This window comes from Petromyzon marinus, chromosome 30 (assembly GCF_048934315.1).
Source record: "Petromyzon marinus isolate PM22_M1 ecotype Great Lakes invasive population chromosome 30, UKy_Petmar_22M1.pri1.0, whole genome shotgun sequence".
Taxonomy (NCBI): domain Eukaryota; kingdom Metazoa; phylum Chordata; class Hyperoartia; order Petromyzontiformes; family Petromyzontidae; genus Petromyzon; species Petromyzon marinus.
In genome coordinates this window covers 13366366-13388581 of record NC_133696.1, presented here as the reverse complement: position 1 = coordinate 13388581, position 22216 = coordinate 13366366, and the positions used below count along the sequence as shown (strand labels likewise).

At 46.5% G+C, this 22216-nt stretch overlaps 1 protein-coding gene across 7 annotated transcripts in view; it reads left to right on the top strand.

The window, feature by feature from the left end:
• The first annotated feature begins 1556 nt into the window (after positions 1 to 1556).
• LOC116947632 (cytochrome P450 4B1-like) overlaps positions 1557 to 22216 on the top strand; it is a 33901-nt gene continuing 13241 nt past the window's right edge. The window contains exons 1-11 of one of the 7 annotated variants that reach the window (XM_032963604.2): positions 1558 to 1772; positions 3639 to 3748; positions 4433 to 4598; positions 8536 to 8680; positions 9424 to 9468; positions 10813 to 10940; positions 13531 to 13655; positions 14565 to 14716; positions 15328 to 15434; positions 15836 to 16026; positions 16245 to 16378. In XM_032963604.2, coding sequence (XP_032819495.1) covers positions 4440 to 4598; positions 8536 to 8680; positions 9424 to 9468; positions 10813 to 10940; positions 13531 to 13655; positions 14565 to 14716; positions 15328 to 15434; positions 15836 to 16026; positions 16245 to 16378 — 1186 coding nt within the window. In that variant the 5' untranslated portion in view covers positions 1558 to 1772; positions 3639 to 3748; positions 4433 to 4439. The other 6 variants (XM_076070775.1, XM_076070774.1, XM_076070776.1 and 3 more) reach the window with 6 other exon arrangements.

Sequence of the window (22216 nt, the reverse complement as noted above, 5' to 3'; positions counted from 1 at the left end):
TTGATTTATTGGCATAACATTGACGTAAGTGTCCTATGTAAACGCTCTACCATCCCGTCAGTCTGAGGATGGTAGGGAAAGGTTCGAATTTTCTTAATACCCAACAAATCACATACCTCTTGCAACAATTTTGAAGAAAAATTGCAGCACTGGTCCGTAAGGAGACATTTCAGGGTCCCCTTATCCAATACATAACCATGCAGCAACGCATTCATAATGGACGCCGCCGACTAATCCAGTAGGGGCCATGCCACCGGCCACCATGACAGGTACTCTACCCCTACCAGCAATAATTTATTTCCCCTGAGGAGCGCTGGGAAATGGCCCAAGGATGTCGAGGGCAATTCATCTCTTTTCCATACCTGTCACTTCACAAAATAAGCTAAAGTAAGTTTTACTCATCCCATCAGCTACACGGCCTTCTGTGAGTGCATGTAGCATTGGTTCAACACCAGAAAAACTCTGGACCGGTTTGGACATTTAGCGTCTCATCAGCGGAGTCATTCTTGCTTGAACCCAGCTGGTGAACTGCCAGATATCATAGGCAAGGATCCACATTAAGATACGGTTTCAAATGCTTGTGTAAAGACGCAGACGATGAAGTACTAGCAGCCACTTTTATTAACGCCACAATCTAGGTCCGGGCTTGGTGCTTAATCTTGTAGCTGTACTTTCCCTCGAACGTCCCCTCCCCTTGTGCTCTGCTCTTTTATACCATTCCAGTCCCCTTTCTGGAATTTTCCCTCGCTGCGTTTCTCTTAGCCAATCGCTGTCCTTTCCCCCGAACGGATCCCAACCATCGGCTTTGGGTTCCACTTTGTTTCCCGCCATTTCTCATTCAATCTCTTGTCCCCCAATCACTTCAAAAGCCCTGCCTCCCGACCAATCCCTGTGGAGGCCTCTTCCCGACAATCAGAGACCTGCGGGTTTATCTTTGAAAAGTTGCACATTGGCTTGTATTTGGAGCGACCGATCTCTATTGTCCCTCACTAAGCACCTCCCCCCTCCCTGTGCTCAGTCGTGTCTCCGTTCCTTTTCCCTCCTGGCGCCACCCCATTGGAATAAACTCTCACTCCACGTCAAACAGGGCAACTTCACTCGCCATTTTTCGTTCCTCCCTTAAGACTCATCTTTTTTTAACAGTGTATCCCTCTACTACTTCCTGTCCTCATCCTAAAAACCTTAACCATCCTCCCCTCTTCCCTCTCCTAACCTGGCCTCCCTCCCTTCCCCTATCATCACCATTCCTTGCCATCTCTTACCTTCCCCAACACTTAAACCCCATTCCTTTTCCCCATCAGCTAATACTAATGTACAATATATAATTATTGTAAAGTGCTTTGATGAAAGCGCTTTGGTAAAAGTGCATATATCAAAGTGCTATATAAAATCCTAGGTAAGATAAGATTTAGGAGGGGGGGTAAAAGTACATTTTAACAGGAGATGTGCACAGCACAGCGATAACTACATAATACTCAGTCACGGGCGGAGCTTTTACAGCCCGAGTTGCATAAACAGTGGAAACCTTTGACTGGCACCACATTTAATGATGCAGTGAGAGCCCTGGCTGACATCACAGGGGGCGAGGGAGAGCGGTGCACGGCAAGAGCGGACAAGGCTCCGTTGGCAAGCAAGCCGCGCAGAGCGTGCAGAGAGTGTCAACGTGAAGGCGGGACAGAAACTGAAGCAGAGGCCAGGAGGACGAGGAGGAGGAGAAAGAAGAAGAAGAGCGCTACAGCTGAGGGCACTCAGCGGGTGGCGGTTGTGTCCAGGTAGAAGAGGGGATGGCGGGGTGCAGGGAGACGGGAATGCGGGGGGCGGTGGGGGCAGCACACGCAACACTGTGAGATGCGTCGTGGGTGTTCACGTTTGTGTGAAGTCGTTGACTCGTGATAATAATGATGTGACCATTCACCTCCGACGAGGTCGTTAATATCGACCCAGTGCGGACGCAATGACGATGGTGATGCACTCCCAGAAGAGGGTGAATATGCCCTCCTATTTGTGGTGTGGAGGAACAGATATGGACTAGAGGCCGTTTTAGACTTCTTGTTTGTTTGAGCGGCGCTCTTTGCTTGCTCAAAAAATGGAAAAAAATGGCCCTGCCGCGTCTCCGGCTGCGCACAAAAAAGAGATCCCGCTTCTGCACTCCTCGGGACGCTGCAGGGAGAGTCGTGACATGACGCCACGGCAGCGCATTAGCATAGGGCTCCACTCGGCTTCCCGAGCCACGCCACGCAGAGCCACGGGGAGCTACGCCACGCTCGATTGAGCCTGCCTCCAGGTGTTGCACTCTGCAAATTGCTTGCGCTAATTCCAAAGAAATGTACTTGCGGTGATAATTCGTTTAATTGCACCATAATGTGTGCTTCTAAAGCTATCTTTTCGCTGAACATTATACATGCACTCTTCTTTTCACGGTGCGGAAAAACGTTGCAAAGTTGTATAATATGTAATGAAATATGTGTGAAGTGCATCAATAATTTAGCCTTGCGTACCACGTTTGCTTATTATCATCCACAGTTTCGGTCAATTTCAGGCAATTTCAGTAAAACATCAAATATCGAAGGTGGCAAATATAATCGGTTTCAGCCTCCAAAATCCTTTGGAAGCCGTAACTTGCCAGCTTTACTTGAAAAAATTCCTCCAAAAGCTTATGCAACAACATTTATGAGTAAATTGTCCTCGTCTAATGTGGGAAGGAGATGATGGTGATGTGTGCTCATGTAATATTGAACGTGGCAGCGCAAGCTTTGAATGTTCTGTGGAACTTGTTTTCCGATCCCACTATTGATCTATCACAGACCTTTTTTACAAACCCTTTTAATCTGTCAACCACCTTTGACTCTCTATAAATGAGTAACTTTTGCCTTTAGATTAGGGCAAAGTCACGTGTAACGTAAATAACGATGACTTAGAACAACATGGTACTGGCAGCGCTGTATTTCACTGACGGGTAGAGTCTACCAGTAGGGTGGCCATGTTAGTGCTGTATAATCCCATTTGAGATTGGGTTTTTTTTCTAATTTAGACCGTGACGTGAACACGCAATGTCCTAATAATTTCGATTAACGTTGGGGGCATCTTTAACGCTCACCGTTAAGGCAGACTCAGCATGCGTTTAGGGTGAGTATACCTCGAAGGATTAATCAGGGTGGCCTGCGGCATTCACGCCACACGAGCGGTGAACGCGCTGCCACTGAGCTGCGTCGTGGCTCTGTGTGAAGTTCACAAGTGCCCCGAGGACAGTCTAGTGTAGTGTGCTAGTTGGTAATGACGCTCGACGAGCCAGCCAGCTTATCTGCTGCTGTTGCTGCTGCACGAGGGTGTCAGCGCCTGTGCTGCATGGAGAGCCCTTGCGTGGGCGCGCCCACCCTGGGCTCTGCAGATCCTTGACCTCCCAATTCACATCAACGGACAGCTGGGGCAACCTACCTGTGCTACATGTAGTTTTCCGAGCAGTGTCGTAGGAGCATCACCACCGTTAACCCTTCACTCATCTGTACTGACCACTGAGTGAGTGTTTATATACAGAGTGTGCGCCAAGTGAGTGTTCATGATGATCGCGCGCCCGGTGTGAGGTGCAGAGGTCTTTAGGGGCACGGGGTGGTGGCGTGACATAAATGGCCCGGTGCTAGTGCGCCGTCGCAGTGACGTGCTTAGGTGCAGAGTCCGGGTTCAGAGGGAGCGGAGCGGGCACCGCAGTGGCTGAGACGCGGAGGAAGAGACCAAGGCCGAGAGGCAGCGGGTGAGCGAGCTCGCATGCTCACCGCCATCCCATGCTTGTAGAAGGCGGCAGTAAGTTTAGGAGTTGGATGCGAATGTCGGGTTTGCTCGTCACGGCAAAAGGACTCCAGGAGAGAGTTCGTGTAGCTTTGCTCATCCATCTCCACTGAAGGAGCACAGGCTACATTGGTTTACTTTATGGTCCATAGTTTGAGTTGCATTGCCACAATCGCACTCCCGTGGCTTGTCTTTAATTGTCCATTCACGACGGAGACGTGTGCATCGGCCTGTTGGTGTTTTGCTGTGGTTGTGAGCTGTTTAACGCGCAGTGCAGGGGGAGCTGTTTAAATACGAAGTGCAGGGAGAACTATTTAATTCGCAGTGCAGGAGGAGCTGTTTAAATCGCAGTGTAGGGGGGGGGCTGTTTTATATGTAGTGCAGGGATAACTATTTAATTTGCAGTGCAGGGGGAGCTGTTTAAGGTGCAGTGTAGGGGCGCTGTTTATTGTGCAGTTGCAGGGGCGCTGTTTAAAGCGTAGTGTGCAAGGAACGCTGTTTAAAGTGCAGTGCAGGAGGCGCTGTTCAAGGGCAGTGCAGGGAGCGCCGTGCAGTGCAGGGAGCGCTGTTTAAGTGTAGGGGAGTTGTTTAAAGCGCGGTGCAGGGGGCGGTGTGTACACGGGACCGTGCGGCCTGTGTACGCGTGCAGACGGGACATGGACGCGTGGACTCTGCTGCTGGGCGCCGCAGCGCTCTTCTGCTGCTTCTGCGCCCTGCGCGCGTGGCGCTCGCTTCGCGAGGCGCGCGCACACGCGAGGGCGCTCTCTGCGTTCCCGGGACCCGGCCGCCACTGGCTCTACGGGAACGTGCACTGCGTGAGTTGGCGCGTCCCGCCCGCCACGCGAGGGAAGGAAACTCGTTTCGCCACGTTCCCTTTACCAATGTGTATCGGGCGTGACACGGTGTGGTGAGACTCGTGCCTTACAATCAAAGGGTGCCTGGGTCTCGATTCCTGACTCGGGTGCTTTTCTCTGTGAAGTTTGCAATGTTCTCCCGCTCTTCTGCATGTGGTTCCTCGGGGTTGTAACTGATATATATGCCAAACATTTCAATGGTGAAAAATGTACGTGCAAATCGCTCGATCAGGATTACACACGCAGCAGCAGCAACTCCCGACTGTGTAAACTTGTCAGGACCCTCCTGAACCAGAGCCTTGAGACTCGGTGACGCTTCCTGAGCTTACGAAGCTTAATAAGCGACTGCTCGACTTCGGGCTATGCTGCTGCTGCTGTCCGTACAATATTCGGCTGAGCGCAGTAATATACAGCAACACCTCGATATGCGTATATTCGATGAACGAAGCTTCGGTATAACGAACTTGGGATTTATAACCATTGCTTTAATCAGAACGCTACAACAAAATAACACAGAAAACATGGGCATTTATTATTTATTTATATGTACATCTACACTGCTATATAAATAACACAATTTTAATATGATATTGATTCTTGAAGGTTGCGCATAGCGATGTTTATTTTATTTACGTCAGTTTTAATTATAAAACTATACAGTATAAAATATATTATTATTTTAAATAGAAATGGTCTTTACAATATGAAAGCTAACTTATGAAGTATTTATCGTATGAAATAGTAAGTTATGAAGGCAGGGAGCGCACCATCATAGTACTAATGTCATTAGTTATTCATTATACGAAGTTTAAATAAACGGAGCTCCAGGAAAGCATCTACTTTGTGTAACGACGTATTTCTATAACAGCAGACTAGCATTGCCCGTGCATTTGCGCGGGATATAGCTTCAGTGAGTTGCAAGCGATCTGGCTTCCTTGCCATTCGTTTCCCAATGACACTCGTTCGCCTACCTGCAATCTCAACATCAACAGAAACAATATTTTGACATAGCAACACAATTAAAAATAAAGTAGCAGATCAACACGAATGTAGTGGATATTTTGTGAGGCAGACACTCAACTTGGAGGCAACAGCAGCACGCCCGGCCGCCTTTGTCTCCCCAGTGGCGATGTTGACACCACAGCAGTTACTCGTTTGAGGCTGAGTCGACCTAGGGGAGGCCCAGGACCGGTTAAAATAATCGTCACCGGTGGTGGCCGGGAGCGGGAATCGAACTCGGGTGGCCGGGTTCGTAGCGTGGCACGCTAACCACTACACTACAATGTGTTACACTACAATGTGTTACACTACAATGTGTTACACTACAATGTGTTACACTACAATGTGTTACACTACAATGTGTTACACTACAATGTGTTACACTACAATGTGTTACACTACAATGTGTTACACTACAATGTGTTACACTACAATGTGTTACACTACAATGTGTTACACTACAATGTGTTACACTACAATGTGTTACACTACAATGTGTTACACTACAATGTGTTACACTACAATGTGTTACACTACAATGTGTTACACTACAATGTGTTACACTACAATGTGTTACACTACAATGTGTTACACTACAATGTGTTACACTACAATGTGTTACACTACAATGTGTTACACTACAATGTGTTACACCACAATGTGTTACACCACAATGTGTTACACCACAATGTGTTACACCACAATGTGTTACACTACAATGCGTTACCCTTCCACATGCGAGGGTCACGTGACAGATTTAACGTCAGCTCACTTGCCGTGCAAAAAAATATTTTCATTATTGAGCTCCCCCCTAAAAAAAGTGTATTTTTTCTAATTTTTGCATGGTGTAGAATCTGGAAAGTACCCACTTGGCACATTTCCAGTTTGTTGCATGTCGGGAAGTACGCTATACATTTTGAACAGACACACATTCACAACTTTGCCTTTTATATATGGAGATAACCAACTGGAACATTATACACAGGGTGGTGACCACCGTTCCTAATCTCACTAACACTCGGGGAATACTACACAGCGTGACCCGGGCAGGTGACGGGCTTCCTGGTCACAGACGAAGGTCGGAGACTCCCAAGATCGTTGATGGCGTCTTCTTCCCGGGGTTGAACATCCCAGCTCCCTGTTCACACCCATTTACAACTGCTGCGGCGTGGCCGGCTCCGCCCCAGGCCACGCCCCTCTTCCCAACCCCGTGACCCCAAAGCTCCCCCTAACCCCCCTTTATCGGGTCACGAGTCCTGTTGGGTTCACACAGTGTCACGGCCTGACACGACCCCCATGACACCCGCCTACAGCACCCATCCCGAGCCAACACCGTAGTGACGTCATATGTCCCTACGCTCGTACAGTCCCCACACAGTAGTGACGTCGTATGCACGACACAAACCGATTTACATATTAACAACAACAGCCTGGCGGTGGTCCCGCACACCTGCGATCCAGAACTGAGGAGGCGAGGGTTGGGTAGATCAGACAAATGACGAATGCTATAAAACTCCCTTGCCCATGTGCATCGAAGTTGCTATACCCTGGCTTGCCAGCAGAATGCATTACAGTAAAGTGGAGGAATATATTAAAGTAACACCTTGGATTGTGAGCATAATTCGCTCCGGAAACGGGTTTGTAATCCAAAGCACTCGTATATCAGTTGTGATAACGTGACGCTCGGCAGACAAAGTGTATACGTACTAGTATTGCAAGACCTCGCTCGTTTATCAAATTAATATTTATTTAAACATTTTGCTCGTCCTGCAAAACACTCAGACCAAGTTACTCGCAATCCAAGGTTTTACTGTATTCCAAACACGGAGAATGGCTTTAAAAATATATAATCTGTAGATGTAGATGTCACTGGTTATTCAGTGGCATCTACATTCACGTTCTGCAGACGTAGATTCCACCACCGCCATCTATTACGCGACTCTTGGTCCGAACAGGCAACTGAACGTACGTACACGATTGTTCGTATCCCTGAAAGTTTGTAAGTCGAGCGTTCGTAAGTAGAGTCTCTGTACATAAAGAACTGCCGAGCAATAATTGGTGCTGGCTCATCGCCTGCCAGCCTTCAGCTCATCTGTTGATCCCCAGCGGTTGTAAGATACAATGTGCATGAACGATGCCGTATTAAACTAATTAGATTTTTTAAATATTAAATTAACATCAACAATAATGACGTATCAACAACATCAATGACAACATGGCATCACAATAATGTTAATATCATTAACACCACTTGTATAAATATTAGCAACAGCTTCACAACTATTTAACGACCACAACTGTAGCCACAATATGACCACAACCAGAATGACGACAACCTCAACCACATTAAAACCACAACCATAACAGACCCATTATTACCACAATCATAACAGGCATATTGTAACCACAACCATACCAGACACATAACAGATGCATGTTATTATCTGCTCAGCTTTTGTGTGTACCAACCACTCATTGTTGCAGTTAATAGTAACTCAGAAAGTAACAAAAATTTGCTCAATGCTTAATTTATACATTAACCCCAAGTTTCTTACACGATGAGCTATATCATGGGACATTTTTGCCAATGACAAAGTATGAAAAATAAGAATAGGTTTTACCCTTTCTGGCAATAAAGCAGGAGGTGTTAAGATGTTCAAACACCAAATAGATACCTTTTGCAAGAAATCAAGTCTGCAACCTTGGGCGCTCTTGATAACAGTATGTTGCGTATTTATAAATGTACTTGAAGCTGTTCTGATGGTGCGTTTTGTGCTTTGTTCAGGCATTAAATGTCTAGCATGCTTCATGTCGTATGTTCCAGCGCGGCGAGACGTGTTCATGATTGACACTGTACTATATACGCTGACGGGTGTTTATGTTCGGGAAATGTTTGTAGTTCCCCAACGATGAAAGGGCGCTGCAGAATGAGCTTAAGTTCTCCAAGGAGTATTCATTCGCCACACCGCTGTGGTTCGGACCAACAGTAGGCTACCTGTCCATGACGCATCCGGACTACGCCCGAGCAGTGCTCACAACCAGCGGTAATTGCTACACTGCACCAAAAGGCAATTGAGACCAAACGCGCATCTCTGATAAGCTTGCAGCAGATATAAAAGTACGCACGAGAACAAAGTAGGTGCACAGTTCGAGTCATGTACCACATGTGTACTATTCATGATAGTGATTTGAAAAATATGCTGATATGGGCAGACATGAACCGTATCGCGTTCAACGCACTCTCAGAGTCATAGTGATTTCTTTCTCAAACGAGCAACGTTTACAGACATGAGCCAGTGGATGACATTCACAGTTCTGATGCATTTAATAACTATATACTACAGAGTGTATTCCAGTGCATTTAATATACATGATACACTCTTTGGTTCTTTCGGTAAAGTCACGTAGAAAGTAAAAAATGAATTAAATAATAGCCGGAATGTTCCATACTGATATAGTAGTATGTAACATTCAGTTTGCATGTATTACACATAAAAAAACTACAGAACATTCTAGTGCTGCGAGTACCCCACTACTCGTGCATGTTTTACGTAATACTTGGAATTACACAGCCACGAGCTCGAGGGAGGAACACGTGGCCCAGGCAAGACACAATTTGAGACGCCGCATTGGTCTTAACATTGAAATGCATTTACCTGAAACCACTCGTTATTACTTTTCAAAAGATTTAATTTAACAAAGAGTTACTCGTTTTTTCTTATTAATTGTTCAACTTGTAAAGCAACATACTCTGATTTGTTCATATTACCCATGGTGTCAATTGCAGAACCAAAAGACGATGTTGCATATGAATTCCTTATCCCATGGATTGGTAAGTGGAGAATTTGCAAAATGTGCACAAACCTGAGATTGCTGTTTCATACCCTGGGGGGTACCACGACCCGCACAGCAAAGCGAGTCGCTCGTCTCGTCATGCACCCGGATCGACTGGATGGCCACGTAGCAGGGCGGCAGGTTGACACAAAGTAACGCTTGTGCCTCACCGCAATGAGGTTTCCGAGTTCGATTCCCGACCCAGGTTCCTTTCTGTGTGGAGTTTGCATGTTCTCCCCCTGTTCTGCATGAGTTTCCTCCAGGTTCTAAAAAAAAAACACGCAACATAACTGGCATTAGCCAAACATCCCTGTGCTGAATATTTTACCTGCAAATTATTCAATTGGGAATGCCGATAGCAACATCGCATCCTACTGTAAAAGAAAATAACCTGGCAGGACCCTCGTGAAATAAAGTATTGATGCTCATTGAGGCTTTCCTGTGTAAACACATGTAGCAGCACTAATGCTAACATCCAAATGGATGGACTTTTTGTTGAGCTACACCGGGTGTTTTGTTCTTATTCTTCTAGTGTATGGCAGGTACGTGTAACTTATATGTCCAGGTTTAAATTTGTGAACCGTGAGATAGCTTCGGAAGTTGCGTGACTGATACTGTCCAGTCTGCCGGGCTGTTATGTTGTGGTGCTTCGGTGAGAGTGCTTGATCTACATTTGGAGATTCTGATTCAAGGTCGACTCCCTCATGTCAACCCTTCGTAGTCAATACAATGTGTTCCCATTATGGGCAGTGAAGAGTGGCTTTTCTGTGTAGTAGGGTTTAAAAAAAACCTCCATCTCAATTTCCACCGCTCTCAATCAATTTGTATTTTGCTATGGCATACGGATTAGAAACATGGTATTTAACAAATAAATCAAACAAAAACTGATAAGTTTGCAAAGACGCGTGGAGAGATGCATGCATGGAATTGTATTGACACAAAGAGCGCACATATTAGACAATACGCTTGCTAAGAAAGTATCTGGGCTTGTGCAGGAAACGTCACGGCCAGAAGGATGATGGCTGACAGGAATAATGATGGGAGTGGCATCGAAGGAATGCAACTCGTCCAAAGTACATCATCCAAATAGATGAAGCGCTTATGTGAAGATGCCACATGGATTGATTTAGTGAGATATGGCAATGGCTTTTTGAAACCTTCAGCCAGTCATGGATTTATTATGCCTGATGATCATCTCCAGGCCATCACTGGAAATCAGTGCTGCGACTGCTGTCCTATTGCTCTGAGCTATGTAGATGACATTGGTCTGCTCAACGGCTTCATGTAGGGAGGATATTTCTTTAAGAATTACTCAAGGCGATGTGCAATGTTTCTTTTTCAGGAAATGGCTTGCTTGTGTTATCTGGACCCAAGTGGTTTAGAAACCGGCGACTTCTGACTCCTGGGTTTCACTATGAAATCCTCAAACCATACATTGCCATCATTGGTCAAAGCACTGCATCAATGCTGGTGAGTAAAGTTAACTTGCCAGTTTTCATAATGAAGTTAACAATGTCTCCACTAACCCATCCCCGGTCCTCATGCTTGGCGCCGTTTCAAATGAAACGTCAACTACAACTGCTAAATTTGCCTGTGATTATTGTTCTCCGACTTACCAGTCAGTTTAAGGAATAGTAATTGTACAGGTGACACGGCACAAACTGGGTCAGATAATTACATAGTGTCCTAACCCAAAAACACAACTATGAATTGTTACAAGGGGCCATGGTCTGAAATTGTGGGGGCCCACATCTGGTAGAACGTATCTTCTTTTGTATTGCTTATGTAGATGCAGAAGCAACAACTACAATTTTACATTAAGATGGTCAAACTAGATAATCGCATCAAGAGCAGCGGAGTGTATCGCCATGATGTCTCCTTTATATTTGTGGATCGAGCATTGCGGCGTTACACTTTGTACGGTCTGTTCTTGATGACCACAGTCGCAGACTACTGGAGAGTTTTTACTTTTCCATTTTTGCATCAGGTATCCGCATCTGCTACGGTTTGTGTGGATGCGGTTTCGGGTGGACCATGGTACAGCAAGCAAAGGCAGAGGAGGTCCTAGTAGACGGTGTAGAGTGATCTCGTCTTGTCAAAAGCCACAAACCATGCCACGAGCTCTGATAACCAATTCCTTTGCCAGCTCAGATATTGTCCAGATTAATGAGGTCCTGTGCAGCAGCCCACTCAGGCGCATCAGTGGCTGTCAAAAAGTGGGCTGTCACACCCAGTCTCCCCAGCTGAGCAAACCGTTTCATATCATTGGTACTCAAACGGGATATGCTTGGAATTAGGGTCCAAAAATGGGATAGGGCAAGGAAACCTGCCAAGCAGGTGTAGTGTACTAATTCACAGACACTAGTAGGAGGTACTCTCTTTTATTCTGGGCTTCACAGCCTGAGGGGATAACTGCATACCCGGGTCGGGACAGCCAACATGCTACCAGACTCACAGCTTGAAGAGGGTGAAGATCATGACAACGACAAGTTCTATTCCAGGTCACAGCTGCCCCAACTGTGAGTCGGAGCTTTCCTTTTATCCTGCCCAGCATGGCCATGCTCCACCCACAGCCCCATACCCCTCTGGGGATCCAGACGAGCTGTCAGCTGCAGGTTACTTTCGGTGGGACTCGATACCCGCCCTTCGGCAGTGACGGTGGAATCGCCCGTTCACTGCCCCCGATTCGCAGCCCCCTCCACCGGCTCTTCCTTACCCAGCTGTGCTATCAGCGCGGTCACCATGGAGAGCAGCTGCACGATGCACGCTCTGAGTGCCCACAGCCCTTCTCCCGCCGGCTGCAGTGTGGGATTGTCATCCTTGACCCGCTGCCCCACCGGGACCGCCACTCCGGGACCCCCCGCCGGGGTTTCGACTGCCGGGGCTGCCTGAGAACCCTCATCACATGCCGATGAGAGCGTTCCTCTTCACGAACTTCGCCATAGCCTATACCCCCTCAAGGATTCAAAAGGAAAGAACAAAAAAAAGAAAATTCCTAAATTCGTTAACACTCCTGACACCAAATGTAGTGTACTAATTCACAGATGCTTGTAGGAGATACTCTCTCTCTTTTATTCTGGCCTTCACAGCCTTAGGGGATAACTCTATACCCGGGTCGGGACAGCCAACATGCTGCCAGACCCACAGTTTGAAGAGGGCAAAGATCACGATGACAACGGCACGACAAGTTCCATTCCAGATCGCAGCCGCCCCGACTATGAGTCGGAGCTCGCCTTTTATCCTGCCCAGCATGGCCAGGCTCCGCCCTCGGCCCCGCACCCCTCTGGATCCCCCAGAGGGCTCCGTGCCTTGCCCACAGGTCCAACTGGTAGAACAGGCTGCTACCCCTAATTCCATTGTCTATCAATCTCCCAGCGGCACGCGCTACAGTGACTCATTCTATGTCACTACGCAGGTGAGCATTCTGGATGTTGCATTGACATGTTTAACGTGACTGTGTGGAACAAGAGGGGTGCGTTAGAGGTGGACACACCTTTGTAGTGCGCACAAGGATGAGAGGCAACAGGTAGGATTATGTTGTTGAAAACAATCGAAATTACGAAGTTTTGCTCCTGGATGAGTAGATTGTGTTATATAAAGTTTAGGGTATTTTACATTTCCAACAGCTGAAGCCCAAGTACCAGCTGAGGCTGCTGAATAATGTAAATTAAAAGGTTTTACCCATCCCTTCAATGTGTTCAGACACCAAATAGACACCTTTTGCAAGGAGTCCAGTTTCTATTAACCACACATGCTTGTGGTAAAACATGCAAACACACGTGCTTTGATAATTAATGTATTCATGTCTTTGAAACGGATTGGCCTACACTAGAGACGGCGTCCTCTATGGCCTTGTCTCACTACCAGTGTTAGAGCAGAAATATCAGCAATAATGGTCCAGTAGAAATGTGAAAGAGCAGTTCTCGAATAAACTGCAGTGAGGCAATGATATAATATTCTATTTTATTTTCTCAAATTCAATCGATGTTGAGTAAAAACACTCGATATGTGCTGCACGCACTCACCATGCATACGATTAAAAGATTCGTCTCGTTTGCAGGATAAATGGGAGAGGCTAACAGAGAAGCAACCGACTTTAGAGGTTTTTGGTGACATTTCTCTGCTCATGCTTGACAGCATCCTCAAGTGTGCGTTCAGCTATGAGGGCAATTGCCAAATAGAAACGTGAGTCTCGCACGGCAGTACAAATTCAACGTCACTGTATGTAAATTTGGCCTCCTGAAGACGGTTCGTTGTGCACATTTTTATCAATAACTCACAGGCTCACGACAGCATCGCCATCCTGCTCCTGAGCATCATCATTATCACCACCACCAGGAGCAGCGGTAGACAGTGATGGGAAAAAGAACGACAACACTTCCTCAGCTTGATTGCCTTCCTCCCCCCTGCCTGGCTTCTCGTGTCGCTGTGCACAGCAGCAGCTGAGCCAATCACCCAGCAACACCCCCTGGGTGATGCGTGTCCTGTCGCCAGTCAGCATTAGTGCCGGATTATCCCAGTAGCAAAAGTAGCTACATACGCTACGGGCCCACACTTTCAAGGGCCCTGCGCTAAATGCTTTCAAGCTATCCATTTTGGTTCGGTGATTCTGCACTTGCTCTATTACTATAGTACTAATCTGCCTTTAACTTTTATAAACGACTGGGTGTTTAAGGTTAGCGATTTATTGTATTATCTGGCTATATAGCAAATGAAAAATTACAATTACTTTACTTTGCAAGGTAAATACCCTGTTTTGCATGGGTTTCCTCCGGCATATCATCGAAACAAAAATTAAGCACGGGCACGTGTGTACAACTAGTTTGTTTCATCAAACCTATGTGTGTATTAACATAATACATGTTTTAATGATTGAGAACCAAGGCTGCAGTAAAGATTAAAAACCACTGTCCGAGATTGTAGTCCCCATCCCTAGCTGAAAGTAAAACACTGATTAACGCTGAGTCGGTGAGAATCCGATGAGTGACGTAAGGCATGCATTAATGTCTGTTCTTTAATGCAGTGGCTACTTAATGCAGACCGCGTTTAATGAGCATTCCTCTTCTCACGACATCCTGTCGTCTGTCGTTGCAGGGGCAATTCGTATGTGCGAGCTGTGTATGAATTGACGGATTTGGTTCACCGTCGCTTCCGAAATTTTGCGTTGCATAACAAGTGGGTGTATTACCTCACCCCAGCTGGACGGCGCTTTCAAAAAGCCAAAGCACATGCACATAAGCACACAGGTAAACGCGCCAACATCCCCTCGTGGGTACACACGTACACATCGAAAATATCACGTCATGACAAGCACAGGACACACGTGGGGTGTGTTTTGGGGTGTTATCAATCGCATGATTGCCGTGATCATTTCCATTCAGAACGTTCGAAGCGACTCCGAGAACGATTTCTGGAACGTCTAAGGAGAACTAAACTGACCTACAGCCTGCATCGCGTGTACAGTCCGTGTGTGTGTGTGTTGTGTCACATGGGGAGCGGTAGTGTAGCAGTTAGCGCACTGAGCAACGAACCCAACGACTCGAGTTTGATTTTCCCGCTCACGGCCAACACCAGTAACAATTATCTAAACTGGTATTATCTAAACTGGTCCTGGGCATCCCCTAGGTCAACTCAGCTACAAATTAGAACCTGGTGCATTGTGTAAATAATCCCACTCGGGCGACAAAGGTCGGGTTTGGTGCTGGCTACCCACCGCTCGTGTGCCCCAGTGCCGGTCTTCATGGGTGTTCACGAACAACACTTGCCACAACAGTCTAAGGCTATACGGGGGATGTTTGTCTTTGTTGTGTCACAAGTGTGTGTTGTGTCACACGTGCCATGTGCCACGCATATTCAGAGGACGTGATCAGACGGAGAAGAGAGATGCTGAAGTTGGAGGCTCAGCAGCACAAGATGCAGCAGAAACGGAACCTGGATTTCCTCGACATTTTGCTGAGTGCCCGTGTGAGTACAACATAGGGATCGCACAAGACACACCCTGCCCGTAAATTTGCCCTCATTCTGCCCATGTTTTGTTTCATTCCTTTGCTACATGCTCACCCAGCGAGTCTCAAGACTCGTTTTCCCTGCCAGCAGAGGGCCAATGTTGCGATGTGTATTGTTATTTGAGTAATTTGAAGGTCATTTAGCATTGTGATGTGTGTTTTTTTTCGTTCCTTATAGAGTTTAGCGCAGGAATCTTTAAACATGTCCACCAGGTGTTCATGGCAGGTGAAAGTAAACTGTGCACAGGGATCAATAGGCAATGACGTGTGACGACAAGATGAATTTGCCCCAATTTGTTGAAGATGACATCATCTGTACCGATGTTTGTGCTGCCGTACCTTTGTCTCCACCCTTACCAGGACGCGGACGGGCAGAGCCTATCGAATGAAGAGATTCGCGCGGAGGTCGACACCTTCATGTTTGAAGGCCACGATACGACGGCGAGCGGCCTCTCCTGGGTCCTGCATGCACTCGCGAGCAACCCGCACCACCAGGAGATGTGCCGCAACGAGGCGGCCCGCGTGCTGGCCGGGCGCTCGCAGCCAGAGTGGTGAGGCAGAGCAAGGGGGGGGGGAGGGGTGGAAATGGGTAGGACGAGAAGGATGGGGAGGGGGAGGATGGGGAGGGCGAAGGGGAAGATGCATAAGAAAACCTTGAGCGTTAAATACAATGTGCATTCTTTGTTCGTCAGCCTGCATACCTTGTGGACCGCTGTTTTCCAGCAACATTTTTTTTGGTGTGTCTGTCGCTTCTCGTGCGTCCGCACAGGGATGACATCTCGAACCTGCCCTACACCACCATGGTCATCAAGGAGTCTCTGCGTCTCTACCCGCCGGTGCCGGGCATCAGCCGCAAACTCACGCAGCCGCTCAAACTGCCACACGGACACGTTCTCCCAGCTGGTAGGTTGCACGCCTTCGTGGGTTGCAGGGCGGCGGTGCCTGGGTCTGATTCCTGACTCGGGTGCCTTTCTGTTTGGAGATTTTGTACGTTCGCCCCCTGTTCTGCACAGGATTCTACCGTAGGTTCTCCGGTTTCCTCCCATCTTACCTATGAAAGTAATTTTTTGTCTGTCTGTCCGTCCATCTGTCTGGCCGTCTGTCCATCTGTTCGTCTGTCTGTGGACGCACACTTGCGAAGAATATGGCTCGCAAACCGTGAGGTTTACTTATTAAAAAAGTAGCCAGGTACCACGCCGTAAGCCCCGTGGTGAACCAGCTCTAGTCCGTTTTACCATACGTCAACTTTAAAGTAGTTAAATAAACAATTTGCTGCTATTTTATTACTTAATTATTTCCTCGCGCAGCGCTAAAGCTGACCGGGGGTTGCCCCTAGCAACGCACACGCGTCATCGGTGAAGGTGGGGGGGATTTCACATTCGCGTTCAAAATGCAAAAAAAATACACACAACGCTGAGGTAAATTCATCAAAGTGTCACGTCCTCTTCTCCCCTCCACCCCAATGTGTGCACTTACTACTCTAGGGTTGGTTGATACTAATATTATAGCGCTTAGGTAGTATTATTGTAGCACGAGTGGGGGGATGGTGGGGGGGGGGGGGTGGGGGGGGGGGGTAGCAGCCCAGCCCCCAGCCTGCCAAGGTGCCGCCTCGGCCAGCTAGGCAATCTTGGCGAGGCCGGGGACTCTGCACGGGACTAGGCCTCACCATAGCACTCTGTCAGGTTAGTAGTTTGTGCTATAGAGTCGATATATACTGCTATAGATTCAGCATGTACTACTGTATTGATATCAGGTACCACCACAGTCAGTATGTACTGCTGTAATGATTGCAGGTACCACCACAGTCAGTATGCACTGCTCTGCTATAATCATAACAGGAACCTCCACAGTCAGTATGCACTGCTGTTATCATAGCAGATACCACCACAGTCAGTATGCACTGCTGTTGTGAAAGCAGGTGCCACCAGAGTATGCACTACTGTAATCATAGCAGGTACCACCACAGTCAGTATGCACTGCTGTAATCATAGCAGGTACCACCACAGTCAGTATGCACTGCTGTAGTGAAAGCAGGTACCACCACAGTCGGTATGCACTGCTGTAGTGATAGCAGGCACCACCAAAGTCGGTATGCACTACTGTAGTGAAATCAGGTACCACCAAAGTCGGTATGCACTGCTGTAGTGATAGCAGGAACCACCACAATTGGTATGCAATGCTGTAGTTCAAGCAGGCCACACCACAGTCAGTATGCACTGCTGTAGTGATAGCAGGCACCACTAAAGTCGGTATGCACGACTGTAGTGAAAGCAGGTACCACCAAAGTCGGTATGCACTGCTGGAGTGATAGCAGGAACCACCACATTTGGTATGCAATGCTGTAGTTAAAGCAGGCCACACCACAGTCAGTATGCACTGCTGTAGTGAAAACAAGGACCCACCAAAGTAGCTAATGCGCTGCTGTAGTCATAGCAGGTACCACCACAGTCTGTATGCACTGCTGTAGTGAAATCATTCACCACCACAGTCGGTATGCACTGCTGTAGTGAAAGCAGGTTCCACCACAGTCGGTATGCACTGCTGTAGTGATAGATACCACCACAGTCGGTATGCACTGCTGTAGTGATAGCAGGTAACACCACAGTTGTTATGCACTGCTGTGGTGATAGCAGGTCACACCACAGTCGGTATGCACTGCTGTAGTGAAGCCAAGTACCACCAAAGTCGGTATGCACTGATGCAGTGATAGCAGGAACCACCACAGTCAGAATGCAATGCTGTACTTACAGCAGGTACCACCACATTCAGTTTGCACTGCTGTAATTGTAGCAAGTACCACCACAGTCGGTATGCACTACTGGAGTGATAGTAGGAACCACCACAGTCGGTATGCACTGCTGTAGTGAAAGCTGGTGGCTTCAAGCATTGTGGTTAATGCAGAAAAAATGAGTGAGCATCTACATCATGGGACCTCCTTTGCCAGTACCAAAATATAATAATAGGTTTTTCCCCTTTGATCTGGCAACAAAACAGGTGTTAAGATGTTCAAACACCAAACTGAAACCTTTTACAAGGAATCATGTCTGCATTAACCACAATGCTTGAAGCCATCCATATATATAGACACAGACACAATTTCAACCGAGAAGGTTACAAACTGAGCAATAATTGGAAGGACATTTCATATTCTTAGCTCTTTCGGTAAAGTCACGTTGAAGGGAAACAATGAAATAATAAAATATATATAAAACAATAAAAAAAATTCTCACGACGTTTTGACCATAACACAAACGGTCATCATCAGGTGTGTCGGTTTCGCATTAATTTATTTATTTTTAAACGGTGTGCTTATTTATTTATAAATAACGTCAGCGCCACGCGCAGCAATTTGGCAGTTTATTTTCAAGGACTAGTCCATCTATGTTCTGAAATGAGGAGGGGGGAGTCGAAAAATTAATGTATGTTGTCTGAAGGCCACTATAAGCATGAACAATCAATTAAGACCTGAAATGGTTTATCAAATAATTCCAATGATTGCTAAGCCAGAATCCATCTTCTCGGTTGAAATTGTCTCTGTGCTTGTATATGTGGATAGCCTCATGAACGAATCTCTCATGGTAGCCAGATGGCTTACAAAGAACCTCTGTCTTGGAAAAGTCAATGTCATGTGAGCCTACTGAATTATAACAATGATCTGCCACGGCCGAGGTGTTGGTCCTACCGTGTTTAAGGTCTGCTTTGTGTTCACGAATGCGGTCCGAGACATGGCGTTTGGTTTCTCCAATGTAACTACTACCACAGAGGCAACTTAGTTTGTAGACACCAGGGTACTGTATGTCCGGAATCACATCTTTTACAGATGGAACCAGATCACGGATTTTATGTAATGTATTAAAACGGACCTGGATCTTGTGTTTAGTCAAGAATTTGGAGATCTTTTTTGTGATCCCCGCAATGTAGGGTAAAGTGATGGTTTTTAAAGGCTCCTCAAGAGGGTCCTTCTTCATGGTTTGAGTGATAGCTTTGCGGATTGTATAGTCGGAGTAACCATTAGCCTTAAGAGCTTGGTGTACGTGCTTGAGTTCACTGCCTATGTGTTCCTGGTCGGATATGCATTGGGCTCTATGATACAGAGTCTTGATGAGATAATTCTTCTGTGATGGATGGTGGTGGGAATCCGGTTTCAGATAAGCATCCGTATGGGTAGCTTTCCTGTAGACAGAGTGGCTCATTGAACCATCAGCTCTCTTTTTAATCAGGACATCCAAAAAAGGTAGCTTGCCATCTTTTTCGACTTCCATGGTAAATCTGATGGCTGGGTGTATGGAAGTGATGTGGTCGAAGAATTGGTCTAGAGCAGGCCGGCCATGTGGCCAGATGACAAAAGTGTCATCCACGTACCTCTTCCATAAGGTTGGGCGCAGAGTGGCAGTCTGGATGGCGTCAGTCTCAAATTTCTCCATGAAAATGTCAGCACATAGGCAGTGAACTCAAGCACGTACACCAAGCTCTTAAGGCTAATGGTTACTCTGACTATACAATCCGCAAAGCTATCACTCAAACCATGAAGAAGGACCCTCTTGAGGAGCCTTTAAAAAAAACCCATCACTTTACCCTACATTGCGGGGATCACAAAAAAAAAGATCTCCAAAATCTTGAATAAACTCAAGATCCAGGTCCGTTTCAACACATTGCATAAAATCCGTGATCTGGTTCCATCTGTAAAAATGTGATTCCGGACATACAGTACCCTGGTGTCTACAAACTAAGTTGCCTCTGTGGTAGTAGTTACATTGGAGAAACCAAACGCCATGTCTCGGACCGCATTCGTGAACACAAAGCAGACCTTAAACACGGTAGGACCAACACCTTGGCCATGGCAGATCATTGTTATAATTCAGTAGGCTCACATGACATTGACTTTTCCAAGACAGAGGTTCTTTGTAAGCCATCTGGCTACCATGAGAGATTCGTTCATGAGGCTATCCACATAAACAAGCACAGAGACAATTTCAACCGAGAAGATGGATTATGGCTTAGCAATCATTGGAAAGATTTGATAAACCATTTCAGGTCTTAATTGATTGTTCACGCTTACAGTGGCTTTCAGACAGCATACATTAATTTTTCGACACCCCCCTCCTCTTTTCAGAACATAGATGGACTAGTCCTTCAAAATAAACTGCCAAATCGCTGTGCGTGGCGCTGACGTTATTTATAAATGAACACACCATTTAAAAATAAATAAACTAATGCAAACCGACACACCTGATGACGACCGTTTGTGTTATGGTCGAAACGTCGTGAGAATTTTTTATTGTTTATATATATTTTATTATTTTATTGTTTCCCTTCAACGTGACTTTACCGAAAGAGCTAAGAATATGAATTACTGCAGTCACGAAAGCTTTAAATCAAAATTTGGAAGGACATTAACCAGTTTAAGTCATAACTGGTTGTGATGTTCCCATCCTACCACCTTCCGATGTTAGTTGTTATTTTCGGCTCTCTGATTTTTTACATTAACAGATTAAATTTCTCACTAACACAGCTACCTCGCACGCCATCCTCGAGGCTGCTGCTTCACGATCTTCCATAACATGCTAATCTCTTACATTATCATAGCCACCTTGGCACGCTCGCCAGGGAGGATGCTCGGCGATCTCCCATTAACATGCTAATCTCTCACATTAACATAGCCACCTGGTGCCCTCGCCGTGGAGGATGCTCGGCGATCTTGCATTTTTGCCTGGCAGTCCTTTGATTGGTGAAAAGCCCACCACTGCCGCGGTCGCTGCCCATCACTTGCATTGGCATTCGCTGCTGACATTTGGGCTATGCCCATTTCAAACCTTTATAAGCCGTTGTCTTTAGAAGCTAACCCCCCTTTTCCTGATGACGACCGCTTGTCATGCAATCGAAACGTCTTAGTTTTTTGTTATTTTGTTATTTTCTTTGACCCTATCTACGTGACTTTACCGAAAGACCCAAAGAATATGAAACACTACTTATTCTGTTGTATGTAGGGTGTGTACGTATGTTTACCTACGCGGGGGTAAAAATATTTTTTAAGCAGGGGGGGTCGACAACTTTTCGGAAACCTTTTATATCAATTATTTACCCCCCACTTTCTGTAACTTTTTGACTTCTGCAAGTTTCTTATAAAAAATTTTTGTGAAGAAATGGACAAACGTCCCACCGGGCTTTCACAATAGCTTAGTATCTGTGTATGTATATTTTTTGTCTGTCTGTCTGTGTGCGTGTGTTCGCACATTTGCAAAGGATTTGGCTCTCAAACGGTAGTGTTTACGTTTAAAAAAAATAGCCAGGTACCACACCGTAAGCCTCGCGGTGAGCTAGCGTTATTCCCTTTTCCCATCCGTCAAATTGAAGTAGTTAAATTAGTGATTTAGTGCTGTTCCTGTTTAATTATTTATTAAATAGCACGCAATTGACCATACCAACTCACACGCGTTCGGTGGGGGGGGGGGAAGGCCCCTACCAAGTCACACGCGTTCGGTCGGGGTGAGGGAGAAATTTTCTTTAGCATTAAACATGCTAAAAAAATACACAAAACGCTGAGGTAAATTCTTCACAGTGTGATGTCCCCCCCCCCGCCCCGATGCATGCAGTTACTACTATAGAGTCGGTAGATGCTACTTCTATAGGCCATAGATATTACTGTAGAGCGGGCAGGGGGATTGTGGGGGGAGTAGCGGTCCAGCCCCCAGCCTGCCAAGGTGCCACCTCGGCCGGCTGGGCAATCTAGGCGAGGCCGGT